Here is a 13363-nt window from a genome sequence, read left to right on the forward strand (position 1 = left end):
TTTGAGTAGGATTTATTGTGTTATTTATTTAGTTCTTGTGGAAAACTTAAAATTAAAGTGATTCCAAAAACAAACCATAGCCCCTAAAATGAGATCTTACCAAGAGTGTTTTCCATAAGTAGATTTTCCAACTTCTATCTTCCTTTTCAACATGGAGTCCCAAAATATTAGACTAAAAGATAGCAAATTAGGCATTAAATATGGGCCAACCCACAAGATAACTCACAAAGGGAAGTAACAAGTTAGGCAAGAGTTAGGAAGAAATGTTGTGATAAATTCAAAACTATAGGACAATAAGACCACACACATGCAATCGTTTGAAATGTGCTGATGATCTTAAGATATTTTGATGACCATTATATTTGTTCTTTGGTAGGTCTCATTTGAGATGTGCCGAGAGGGTGAGAGAGGAGCAATTGAAAGTAAGTAGTTCTTAGTTAAGTAGCTCTGTGTCAACTTTATAAACATTTAGGAAGTATGCATCTTTTTATCACGTAGAATGTGCCTCCTTCTAGGCTATTATTGACAAAGAAGGATTCTTTCAAGCCTTTAGAAACTTTTCATGTCTAGTTGGCATAGCATATCCTTAGCTCATGGAGAGGTTAGGTGACATGTTGCTTTCTAATACTTTCCACTAGAGCCATAAATGCTTGGGGAAGTTACTATATGTATATCCTCTACATCACGTGTGTTCAAGGCCTATTTATAAATATCCCTTATCTATGAATTTTTCATGAATAGACATAACTCTTTTCTATTCAATCTGTAAATAACCCCTTTATATTACATCCTTCTGTATATAAAAAATGTATAAAAATAGTATTTTAAAAATACATTGTTTTGAACACACGTGATGCACACATATATTCATGAGTAACTTACTCGAGCATAAATGGGTTGTAAGTCTATCCTTCAATGAGGTCAAAGGAGGTTTGAGTATGCACGAGAACCCTACCCAAATAAATGGCAAATTAGGACCAAAGAGGATATCCAAAGAGTGAATTTGGATTTTGAAAGGTATCATATAACTACCATTTTTCACTAACGTATAATGCGATTTGAATTTATTGAAAAGGGGTTTGTTCCATAACCTATGTTCTGAACTACTATTTTCAAAGTTTTATCTCACATTAAATATGCACAAATTCTCACCTTAGGGCCTAAGAGTAGAGTGGGCCACCACATTCACTATAAAAGCACATCCTTATGCCGCAAAAGATAACACATCACATTTGCACTTTGAATCAACAATTGGATGCAATAGTTTGAATATCTCATAGACCATTAAATTTTTAAGTGATCCGATAATCTAAGTTATCCCAAGATGGAGAAGCAAGTCAAGGATTGTGCATGTGTGTTGGCTATTGGCACTGCCAACCCTCCTAACATCATTTATCAAAGTGGCTTCCCCGATTTCTACTTCAATATAACCAACAACAACCATCTTCATGAGCTTAAAGAGAAGTTTCGACGCATTTGTAAGTGTGTTCATCCAAGATTCATATATACTTATGCATCAGTGCTTTTAATGATTCTCGTATACTTATAGATCAATATTTTTAATCACACGATGCAAAAATGTTTGCCCTTAATTTCAGACTTTTTTAGGAACTAGCCTTAAATTTTAGGGGTTTGAGAGAGCGGTTTTTGGTGAGGGAGGCAAGCCATGCAATGTAGTCACTTGTTAGTACTAAGTAGGTATGAAGCGGATGGCCGCTCCTCACGTAACAAGTTATCAAAAATGCAATGTGGGTGCCAAAATGCAGGTGATAAGAGCGGCATCGAGAAGCGGCACATGTACCTGGACGAGGAGGTCTTGAAGGCGAATCCGAGCATGTGCGGGTACTGGGAGAAGTCGCTGGACGCGAGGCAGGAGATGGCGGTGAGGGAGGTACCGAGGCTGGGGGCGGAGGCGGCGGAGAGGGCGATGGAAGAGTGGGGGCGGCCTAGGGCCCTCATCACGCACCTGCTGGTGTGCACGTCCAGCGGCTTGGACATGCCGGGGGCGGACTGGGCGCTGGCCAAGGCGCTGCGCCTAGAGCCCACCACCAAGAGGCTCATGATGTACCAGCAGGGCTGCTTCGCGGGCGGGGCGGCCCTCAGGGTCGCCAAGGACTTTGCCGAGAACGGAAAGGGAGCCGGCGCGCGGGTCCTGGTGGTGTGCAGCGAGACGAACGTGCTGCGCTTCAGGGGGCCCGGGGGCGGGCCCGAACAGCTTGTGGGCCAGGCTCTCTTCGGCGACGGCGCCGCCGCCCTCGTCGTCGGCGCCGACGCCGCCCCCGGTCTCGAGCGCCCCCTGTATTACATCCTCTCGTCCTCATCCACCCTCCTCCCCGGCACCGAGTCTGCCATCCAGGGGCGCCTCTCCGAGGTCGGCCTCACCTGCCGACTCGACCGCTCCCTGCCACGCGTCATCGCCGACCACCTGCCACGCATCCTGCAGCACGCCCTCCACGCCGCCCGCTTCCCCACCCCCCCAGCCTTCCCGAACATGTTCTGGATCGTCCACCCTGGTGGGCGCGCCATCCTGGATCACATCCAGGCGGCTCTTCCCCTCCGCCCCGACCAGCTCGCCCCCAGCCGCCACGTCCTCTCCGAGTTCGGCAACCTCTCCAGCGCCTGCGTCTTCTTCATCATGGACCACCTGCGTACGCTCTCCGCCCGCCAGAGGCTGCCCACCACCGGCGCCGGATCTGACTGGGGCTTCCTCATCGCCTTCGGTCCCGGTGTCACTTGTGAGGTGCTAGTGCTGAGAAGCGTCCCCTTGAGAGATGGCACACAACCACTCGACTGACCATTATCGCCACCATTTTGGTGCCATACGTATTTCAAAGCCAATTCTTTTCCTCGTCTTATAGAATCAATCTAGCTTCCTATCGACACAAGCCACCCACTCATTGTATTAGCATGTCGAGAATTAGAAGCACTTATACCTATGAAAGAACAATTTTCTCAAGGACACAAGCCTTACATGTCTCTTACATAGTTCTATCCCAACTATGTATATCCCAACCTCACATAGTTCTATCCCAACTTTGGTAGTGTATACTTTGCTTTGGAGAAGCATTTACAAACAACTTGGGAATTATTGGTGCCGTTTATAGGCCTAGAAAAGTCCCATTTTACTAAAGAGAAATCGATAAACTAAACAGAAATCGATAAACTAATGCTGATAATCTGCCAAAACTCCACACTCATTCACCTCACAACATGTACATCTATATACATGTGGTTGATGCATCTCTTGCTATTTGTGACGTTGAAATTTTAATTGCAAAAAAGAACACTCAACTGAAAAGAGATGATCATGGATTCATAGTTTCTGCTACTTTAATCATTCATAAAAATTTGACAACAATATTAAAAAAAATGTAAATAGATTGTTGAATGTACCATGAAAGTATAAAACATTAGATGAACACTTTAATACTTTCTATATTGTCGATAATAGTTGCTTCTTGGTACAAATTGACAATTATGCACACACACACACACACATAACGTTAAACTAACTACAGGCTAGTTGTGATAAAACTTCGAGAAAATGAGGTGCCCAATACTTCAACTCGCATAGTTCAAAGTAGGTGATAAGCAAATGACATAGGCAATTGATTGGAATGAGCTCATAATCAAGTAGATAACAATAGAAACACACAATGTAGTGACAATAGAAGTGATTGAACACACTCAAAGAGATAATGTATTGATTGAATATGAGAAGTACAATGATAAGAAATATGAACCATGTCTGCTCACACTTCATCACTCTATGTTTGTCACATATACTCCCTCATACCATACATTGAGACTAGCTCGATATATGTAGCAATGAATCTGGCAGACTGTTGTTTTGCCTAAAAATTGTAGATTAGTGAATATTGATTTAGTCTTAGCTGGAGTAAGATCTCAATGATCCCAATGGTCAAGATGTAGATCATGAGTAGAGGAACAATTTTGTAGATGAGACTAACTCAAGCCAATGGTTGAATTTTTCTAGATCCGCCCTATAAGTTAGTTGTGTCTTGCAGTCCCTGTGAAAGTAAGTAGCTAAGATTGGAGTGCCTACTATAATCCAACATAGAATGAGAATCCTCTTAATCCCAATGGTGAGACTGTGGAGAGTGATCTTAAGAACATTTTTTCTTTTGACATAAGCAAAAGTTAACGGTTGGATCAAAAGTTATTGACCCTAGAAGTCTGTATTATTCTAGGAAGCTTGGTAGTTGAGAATAAATAAGGGCTAAAAAGTAGGAGGTACTTTTTACCAATCATATCCATGTGTAAAGTAGGATATGTAAATTGAAATATCTTTATTGACACACCTACTATCATGTCATTATTATCTCATATCAATTATACTTGCATTTAAAGCCACTCTATACTAGTTAATAGTCTCATGTATGCTAGTTTTACCAGTGCTGGTTAACAATGCTTTTTAGAATAGTAACGTGTATGCTAATAAGCATTGTATGCTTGTAAGTAGTTGTATGCTAGTTAGTATAGTTTTCCATACGCTAACTTGTATGCTAATTAGTAGTTGTATGCTAATTAGTAGCTATCTGTTAGCAATTGTATGTGCTAGTTAGTAGTTGTCCGATTGTTAGTTAGCAATTTCCTATATGGTAATTAGTAGTTGTCTGTGTGCTAATTAGCATTTGAATTTTATCACCCCCCAAGTACAAAAGTGTACTTGCATGCTTGAAGCTTATTCCTAAAAAAAGTGAACTTATCTTATCCAAGTGGCTTTGTGAAGATATCTGCAACTTGATCATGTGTGGAGAAATGAATCAAATCAATCTCTTGATTCATGACTTTCTCTTGAGTGAAGTGGTAATGTACCTCAATATCTTTGGACTTGGCATGCAAGATAGGATTATTAGCAATGTAGATACTTGAGAGATTATCACAAAAGACTTTAGTTGGTCCTTTAACTAGTATACAAAGAAAAATTTGATTTGTATCCCTTAAGACTTCCAGCCCAACAAAAACAAGATCAAGCCTTGTTATGGTTAGATAGATCATGCAATCAAATAAATAGCCATGTAGATTGGCATCAACAAGTTTGGATTCATCATCTTTCACAAGTTTGAGTTTGACTTCAATTGGAGTAGAGGCTGGTTTACAAGATTGCATATTAAATCTCTTAGAGATATAATTGGCATACTTATACTGACAAAGAAAAATCTAATTTGCATCATGTCTTTGTGCATCCATTTACATCCAATGGCCTTCTTACCCTCTGGTAAGTTAGTAAGTTCCCATGTGTTGTTGTCCATAAGAGCTTTGTACTCTTCATCCATGGTTGAATTCCATTCTTCCTTTGTGCACACTTCATTGTGTATGACTGAGGTTCAATGATGGAAGAGGATTTTGACATGAATGTTGCATGTGTACTAGCAAGATTGGGACTATAGGTAAGCCACTCTCTAGGGGATGAGTAACTCTTGTAGACCTTCTAAGAGCTAGTTGTGCTTAATTTTCAACTGCATTTTATGGTTCTTTTATTGAAAACACATCGGCATTAGTATGAGCTAAAGTAGATGTTGCATTTTCTAAAATATAGCTGCCATGTAACTCATCTTTATGATATGAAGTTACTATCAAGTCATCATCAATATGCATATTTGCAACAGAACCAAATACTCTAAAATGAAATATATAAGGTTGTCTACTTGTATATGCCTCTTTTGGAGTGAGATTGGTAAGCACTTTTGTGGGAATCCTATTCATGAGATATACTGAAGCACTCACTACTTCAATCCAATAAGCATTTGGAAGATTAGCATAATTTAGCATAAACCTAGCATACTCAACAATAGCTCTATTCTTCCTCTCTGCAACCCCATTTTGCTTTGGGGGGGATATGCATGAAAGTGTATTGCCTTCTTATTCCATCTTTCCAAAAAAATTCTTTGAATTCATTTGAGATGAACTCCCCTCCTCTATTTGATATTAGAACATTGATTTATGCATTAGATTCCTTCTCTACCATTGCTATAAACTCTTGAATCTTAGAAAATGCTTCACAGTTCTACTTGATGGGATAAATCCATACCTTCCTTTTTGAGAAGACATCAACAAAACAATTGAAATACTTATAGCCTCCTAAATGTATTTTTTGAGCTGGCCCTTATATTTTTGTATGGATGATTTCAAGTATTTGCTTTGATATATAGGTACAATTCTTGAATAGTGTTCTTTGTTGCTTCCCAAAGTAATGAGGAACATGTATTGTTGTCTCCATTGAACTAGAGTACAAGCAATCCTTCCACTAGCTTCTCTGTCTCCAAATGTGTAATATTTTGGTTATTCATGTGTCCCAATGTTCTATGCCATAATGTCATTGAGGTAGAGGGAGTCTTGTTGGAGCAGTTTACTTGATGAGCTATAAATTTATTTATTTTGAACAGTCTTCCAATATTCTCTCCTTGTGCAACTAGTTTGTCATCCTCTTTGAATTGTTGTATAAGCATCCATGTAGTTGGTATTTAAAGCTCTTCCATGGTCCATTTTGAAGTAGGCATCTTCTTTGTTGATTAGCCATTTTCTTTCTACAATCTCTTTCCCAATGGCCTTCATAGCTACAATAGTTGCATTGGCCTTGTCTTCTTAGAGAGTATCATCTTCCTCTTGCTTGCATATAGTTGCCTCTTTCTATTTGTAGGTAATTGGTAGTTGTAGTGAGCTTATTTGAGTGGCTCATACACGTAGATATAAAACTTGCTCATCATTATGTTGGATTGATCTAAAGTTGATGCCATGTAGTTGATATTTGAAGCTCTTCCATTGGCTTATTGATTTTGAAGTAGGGGTCTTCTTTGTTGATTAGCCATCTTTTTTCTACAATTGGTCTTCTTTGTTGATTAGCCATCTTCTTTTTACAATTTCCCGATGGCCTTCATAACTACAATAGTTGCATTGGTCTTGTCTTCTCGATGAGTATCCTCTTCCTCTTGCTCACATATAGTTGCCTCTTCCTAGTTGTGGATAGTTGGTAGCTGTAGTGTGGTGATTTGTTTTATATTCTTCTTGATTTTGAATTCTTGAGCTATTGTTGAAGTGAGCTCCTCTTCCTCTTCCATATCCTCCTCTTGTGGTTGCTCTTCCACCTCTAACCATTGCAAGGGATGATTCTTGTTTATTATAGCTTAGTTTCTCTTCTTTGAATCCTTCTTCTTCTTGAATAAGAAGAGATTTTAGGCTTTTAAGTAAAGGAAAATTTTCCCTCACAGTAATGGAAGTGACCATTAGGAAAAAAATGAACTCACAAATGGGCCTTTTAGCTCCCCTTCTCTCCTCCTTAAAACAAGGGAAAGAGGAGAGAAGAATAGTAAAATAATCCTATTCTCTCTCCACTTTTGAAATTTCTTTTTGCCTTCTTTATATTATCTACAAATATATATTCAGATTCCTTCTCTCTTCTCAATTCAAGAGCCATGTGTGTTGGCTCGCTGCATTAGGAAATATTTGAGGTGTTGCAGTTGTTCTTTACGAACACAAGCATTCCAAACATCATTGATCATCTGGAACATGGTGAGATGCTCTTGATTGAAGGGTATGGTCAATACTTGGTTGAATGTCATCTTGTGGGAGACTTGAAAACTTTAAAATGCATGTGTGGAATCTCCAATGGTGCAAATACAAAGAATCCATTCCTATATTGCGTTACAAAGAGGGTGGAAGGAAAGAACAGAAAGAAGAATTGGCAAAGGGTGAAGTGCTGCACTGGCGCGCAATAGAGAATATCCCACTTGGAGGCCCATCTTCAACATTCCATTGGACCGTATTCACATTTTTTCATTGCATGCTTTTGTCAAAATCATGGAGAAACTTGTATATGAATACATTTGCTTTGCTTATAGGATGCAACCAAAAAAATAAGCCATTGCAACGTGTAAGAATGTGGAGCAAGTGCTATCGGAAATTGGGCTACACAAGCATCAAGTGACGATTGAAAAAGATGAGAAGAGATTAGGAAAATTTGGTAACTTGCTAAAAAAGCCTTGCTTTGGAGGAGCAAAGACTAGGAAGTTTCTCTCTGCACCTATCGATGAGGAAGGGAATGTCAGGGTTCGTAGGCTCTGTAGGACTACGACGGGTGGAAAAAGTTACATTTTGCAGTTCCTAATCGAAGTAATGGACGAAAAACAAGGTTGGCCAAAGTTAAGGTTTACAAATTGGATCCCTTACTTTGCAAGATGGTGTTTAACAATGAAGATAAGCAAAAATTTATCGATGATATGCATAGCCTCTACAAAAACATGGTGGAAGCATGGGGCAAATATTTTAAAATTGTATGCATTGTATAAACTATTGAGCATAAATTTACTCATGTGTGATATGTGTCTTTGTAGCATATCCTTGAGGCACATGGGCCGTACTTTGCAAAAAAGGGAAGCATCGGAGTTTGGTTCACACAAGGGATGGAAAATTCACATTAGCATGTGGTGCATACCAAAGAAAAACCAATCATGGTGGAAGGGTGAATGGTAGCAATCCAATGATCTAATTACTATCTTGGTGGTATAGGATTATAGTAGCGGATGAAGCTAAACTCTCACAAAAGAGAGTAAATGAAAGAGCTGATGAATCGGTTGCAGACATGATGGAATCACCTCATGTCACTAAAAGAGTGCATTATGAAGCCTCAAGTGCCAAAAAAAACCATGCCAAGTGCCTAGAAATAAGGCTTTGAGAAGGCATCAAATGAGTTTGAAGAGAGTTAAGATAGTAAGATGAACAATGTATTCAGTGTGAATGCAATTCATTGTTTAAGAGAGAAAGAGAGAGTGTGCATCTATGTGAATGAGTCTTATAGTTTAGGGTTATATAAAAGAGGGTTTCAATTTCTATCTTATTCATTGAGTTCTCACATCTCTTGTGCAGGAAAGATGGCTAGGCCTAAGGTAGATGCAAATAAGTTTCCACTCAGAGCCCCATGTCATGTTCAACCCTTTGGAGCATCTACTAGCTCAGATGCACCCCCTTCTCAACCTAACCCAGGTTTCTCAAGCCGCCCTCACAAGGGTCCTCCTAAATATCCCCATAAGAAATGCAAGTGGAAGCCAGGTACAGTGGGACTGAGAGAAATCAGGAGGTATTAGTGCTATTTTGATCTCATCATTCCGAAGGCGAGCTTGTCGAGACTTGTTCGTGAGATTGTGCAAGACCTCTACCGCACAGAAAGTAGGAGGTTATTTTTGGCACAAGGTTAAGATAGGCCTGATCGCTTCACAAAAGAATGTCTTCATGCTCTATAGTGTGTTGTTGCAGAGGCATTTTTAGTTGACTTGATGTGACTGATGCTCAGCATTGTGCAATACATGCAAAGCGCATCACTGTAACTCCCAAGGACTTCCAACTTGTAAGAAATCTTCAAGCAGTGAAGGATGCATTCGTTCCAATGGAATGAACACAGTTTGTAATGTTATCTTTTTTGGCATAGTATTCTCCTCATGCATTGGACATATGACTATGTCCCAGTGCAAAATTGTTGTACACACCCTTAAAATATGAATTAATTTTTTACTCTTGTCCTTCACTCTCAACTTTGACTGTGCATCTTTGTTGTATTTTCAACTTACTTACAATTTTTGCTAGCATTTTCAATTTCAATAGGAAAAACATGCAAAAATTTGCTATTTCTTGTTGTAGACTTTACTCATGATGCCTCTATATAGTCTATGTGGTGTGAAGTTTCTAAGGGCCAGTAGTCGTGATGCTGATTTCTCGATTATCAATCCATATATAATATTGGTATGGGATAATTTTTTAAATACTAAACTGCATCAAAATGCAATGAAACTAACCACGCACACTCGTTAGCTGGCCAAGAGCCATTGAAAAGATTTACAAACACATGATGGATAGTGTATATGAAGCTGCATTAACCCGATTTGGAGTTTAAATGGGTTAAAAGTTCATTCTTCTTCTCATTTTCACATCTTGTTTTCTTTGCTTCCTCCATTCTCATACCCCCAATCTTTATCTTGCCCTCCTCAAGCTTGCATAGCACGCACCAAGCAAGTATGTTATCGTTTCGTTGGCCAGGGGAAGGCCTCACACCAAGGCCCTCCACCTAGAGCACAAGGTGGAGCCTCCTCTAGTGCAACAACAAGTGCTCCCCATAGCGCACAACGACCACCACAGAAAAAGAGGAGATGGAAACCAGGCATTGTCACCCTTCAAGAGATAAGGAGAATCCAACACGGATATGAGCTTCTCATCTTGAAAAAATCTTTTCATAAGGTTGTTCGAGAAGTTATGCATGACTTGGAGCTAAAAGGGATGGGAACATTTTGGGCGTGAGTGCGTGATGGACCACCGGCAAGAAAGTGGATTGTTGCAGTTATGGAGGCCTTGTAAACGGTTGTAGAGTGAGGATTTTCTCATTGACTTGTTTGATGATACACAGCTTGTGGCCATCCATGCAAAGCGTGTCACAATCATAGATAAAGACATGAACTTTATCATTCGGCTTCGACACGGCAAGGGGACTCCTCCCTAGGTTATGAGATTAATGATGCAAGGTTTTGTAATAAGTGTTATAGCACCATAGCATCTTGGAAGGCCAAAACTTTTGTTATACTCTGCCATATTAGAACACACACACACACACACACACATACATTCCAATGTGGTAGAGTAATGTATGTATGTATGTATGTATGTATGTATATGTACACACACACACACACACACACACACACACACACACACACACACACACACACACACACACACACACACACACATACATACATCTCTCATGCGATGTGTACTAAATTCAATTAATTGAGTCAAGTTGTGTTATTGCCTATGCACAATTGCAAGTGTAGTACTATGCATTGACATAATTAAATTGGATTATGTTAATGCATGAGAATGCATCATTCATGTGCCACACATTATCGTCACACTTACACGAACCACACATTTATTCAATAAATATTTATTTAAAAATGTAAAATATCTTATATTCATCAAGAAAATAACATGCGATGACTAATAGTGATGACAGATACAAAAAGCCAATAGCCAACAAGAACTCTCATTCATTCCTTGGATTTTTCATCGGTGGAGAGGAGGGGCCATCTTTCGATGAAAATAGAAGTTCCTTCTTTGCTTCAAAAATAACATGCTCCTCCTTCAGCTCTTTCTCCAGGAGAAGTAGATTTGACACTTTAACAAGATTACCTAATTTAGTAAGCACACACATTGCTCCACCACGTATTTAGTCAAACAAGTAAAGAAGCTTTGATCGCTTGATTAGCATCACCTTCTCCAAGCTAGATGTCACAAGTATCGATCGAGAAAGTCCAAACTCGGTCAAATATCAAATTTTCACAATTGTTTCCTGCCCTCGTGGTGAGCACTTCTTATGGAAGACCACCAAGTTTGCTACAAGGTTGCCAATGTACTCCTTCAAAGCTGAATCCTTCAGTCGATCCGCATGCCGAGCTCCTCCTTTCCTTGATGCAAACTCATTTATATACAGTATGTCTTGAATGACAAAGTCAAATCAAACAATATAATTAGCAACTAACCTAGAGTTATCGAAAATCGATGAAACTTGGCAAGATTGTGGCCCCAAATGTGAAACTTTGAATAGGGCAACTGCAGGAATCATTTTTGGCCAAGATTTCACCGGTGGACTTTTGGGGGCCCAATGCACCCTGCGGTCAAGTTTTGTTGCATAAAAATATCTAGTAGTTATAAATCTCACATTCTCTAGATCATCTTGTATCTTCATTTCCTCGTACGTTAGCGAGGCACCTCTTTGGGCAGAGGGATCTACAAACTCCTTCGTAGGAAGTTGGGGCCTTGCTCGAAATAAATCATGTTGTAGTGCTTCAAATTCAGTATAGGGAACAAGGTAATCTCCTTCAATCGAGATAATCTACTCCTATGCTACTACGATGGCATTCACTGTATCTAAGCTTGTGCCATCATATCTTCCCATCTCTGCATCGTCAGACATCCATGTAATCATAATCGATCAAGTCTCCATCGAAGAATCCCTGACTAGGATGGAAAACAACTCTTCTTCCTTCATTTCCAAGTATTGCAGCACATTTGACACAAGCAAGTACTGCATAGCATCTAATTCAATGGGCGTCAAGGAGGCAAGGTTGGGTTTGTCGAGTTGTGGCTATTCTAAAGAAGATGGAACCATGAGAGCCAACCCTTGCGCTGCCACCACTCGATGTTCCTCTTCAACATTTATGAGCTCTTCAATCAGCTCTTCTCGTTGTCATGTTGCTGCGCATCCGAGTCGTATACACCTCCATTTCTTTTGTTGTGCATTTGTGTTAATTTCTGCATGTGATTCATTGTTTGTGTGATGCATTTTGATAATCCGCATCCAATGTATATATTCCCTTAGTGCATGCATATGATTTTGTTTGGATGCATGATGTGCGTGTATTAGAAAAATATGAAAAACTGATGCCAAAGGACATTATCCAGCTGATAATTTTAATGATGAACTCGAAGAAAAGTGCAGGATACCGTGGAATCAAAGGAAGCTTTATAAAAGCTGACATTTAAGCTATGAAGACAAAGGTGTAAATTCAGGAATATCATGTGTAATGGGAAAAGCTTAAGGAGTGCTGAACGGGTTCCCTTGTCGAGATGTAGACTCTTGGAATGCACTTATTGCTGGGTTATGCTTTACATGGGCAGAATTGGAGATTAGAGTCAAAGCTAAAGGTGTAAAAGGTTATTCAAGAAGGAAGAGGGAAAACCTATATTTGGGTTTAAATTGCTTTTGGTGGGAAAAAAGCAGGCTAAATCATGGGAAGGAAGCTAATTATGGAGCTAGTCAATTCTTTTCAGCGGGAACCAGATGCAGTTCAGGCTCTGCGCTGCTTTGTTAAAAAAAGAATAGGACAGAGCCCAGGGGACCTTCAACCATTTTTGGATGTTAGCTATATGAAGACGATAGCTCTACGGCAACAGCAACTACACATGACGGAAAATATGGAAGAAGCACGAAGGCTCAAAAGGTTCCATGACAACTATTCACCAAGAGGAGGACAGATCGCAGATTTTTCTGGCTTCTTGGCTACATGTTGAATGGTTGTTACGGTTGCTAAAAGAGATCAGAGGAGGCTCTTGTTGTTTCCATCTCTCAAGAACTTATGCTTCAATCAATCGTCAACCACCAGGTGAGCGTCCATCGGAGTGTCTCCCTTTCAAGCTACTCTGTAGCTCGCGGCCGCCTACCAGTTGTTATAGTGCATTCTTTTGGGGAAGGTTCGTCCAAGATGGTGTCATCTCCTCTGACGGCCAGTCACTGAACTGAAACAGGAGCTTAATATTCTTGAGAAAGAGACAAAAACTCTGAAAAGGACTACATTAC

General features: G+C 39.9%; 1 protein-coding gene across 1 annotated transcript; it reads left to right on the top strand.

The window, feature by feature from the left end:
• Positions 1–1243: 1243 nt before the first annotated feature.
• Positions 1244–2925, top strand: LOC148014052 (chalcone synthase 2-like). Its single transcript, XM_087666616.1, has 2 exons — positions 1244–1478; positions 1767–2925. The coding sequence occupies exons 1-2, from the start codon at positions 1325–1327 to the stop codon at positions 2792–2794; spliced, it is 1182 nt and encodes a 393-aa protein (XP_087522742.1). The 5' UTR covers positions 1244–1324; the 3' UTR covers positions 2795–2925.
• The last annotated feature ends 10438 nt before the right edge of the window (positions 2926–13363 follow it).

This window comes from Lygodium microphyllum, chromosome 25 (genome assembly GCF_053477565.2).
Source record: "Lygodium microphyllum isolate KBCC chromosome 25, Lygodium_microphyllum_v1.1.10, whole genome shotgun sequence".
Taxonomy (NCBI): domain Eukaryota; kingdom Viridiplantae; phylum Streptophyta; class Polypodiopsida; order Schizaeales; family Lygodiaceae; genus Lygodium; species Lygodium microphyllum.

Excerpts from the sequence above, each read along its gene's own strand:
- LOC148014052 (XM_087666616.1), top strand. The coding sequence starts at position 1,325 with ATGGAGAAGCAAGTCAAGGATTGTGCATGTGTGTTGGCTATTGGCACT. Across the intron at positions 1,479-1,766 it reads AGAGAAGTTTCGACGCATTT|GTGATAAGAGCGGCATCGAG; the intron begins GTAAGTGTGTTC and ends GCCAAAATGCAG.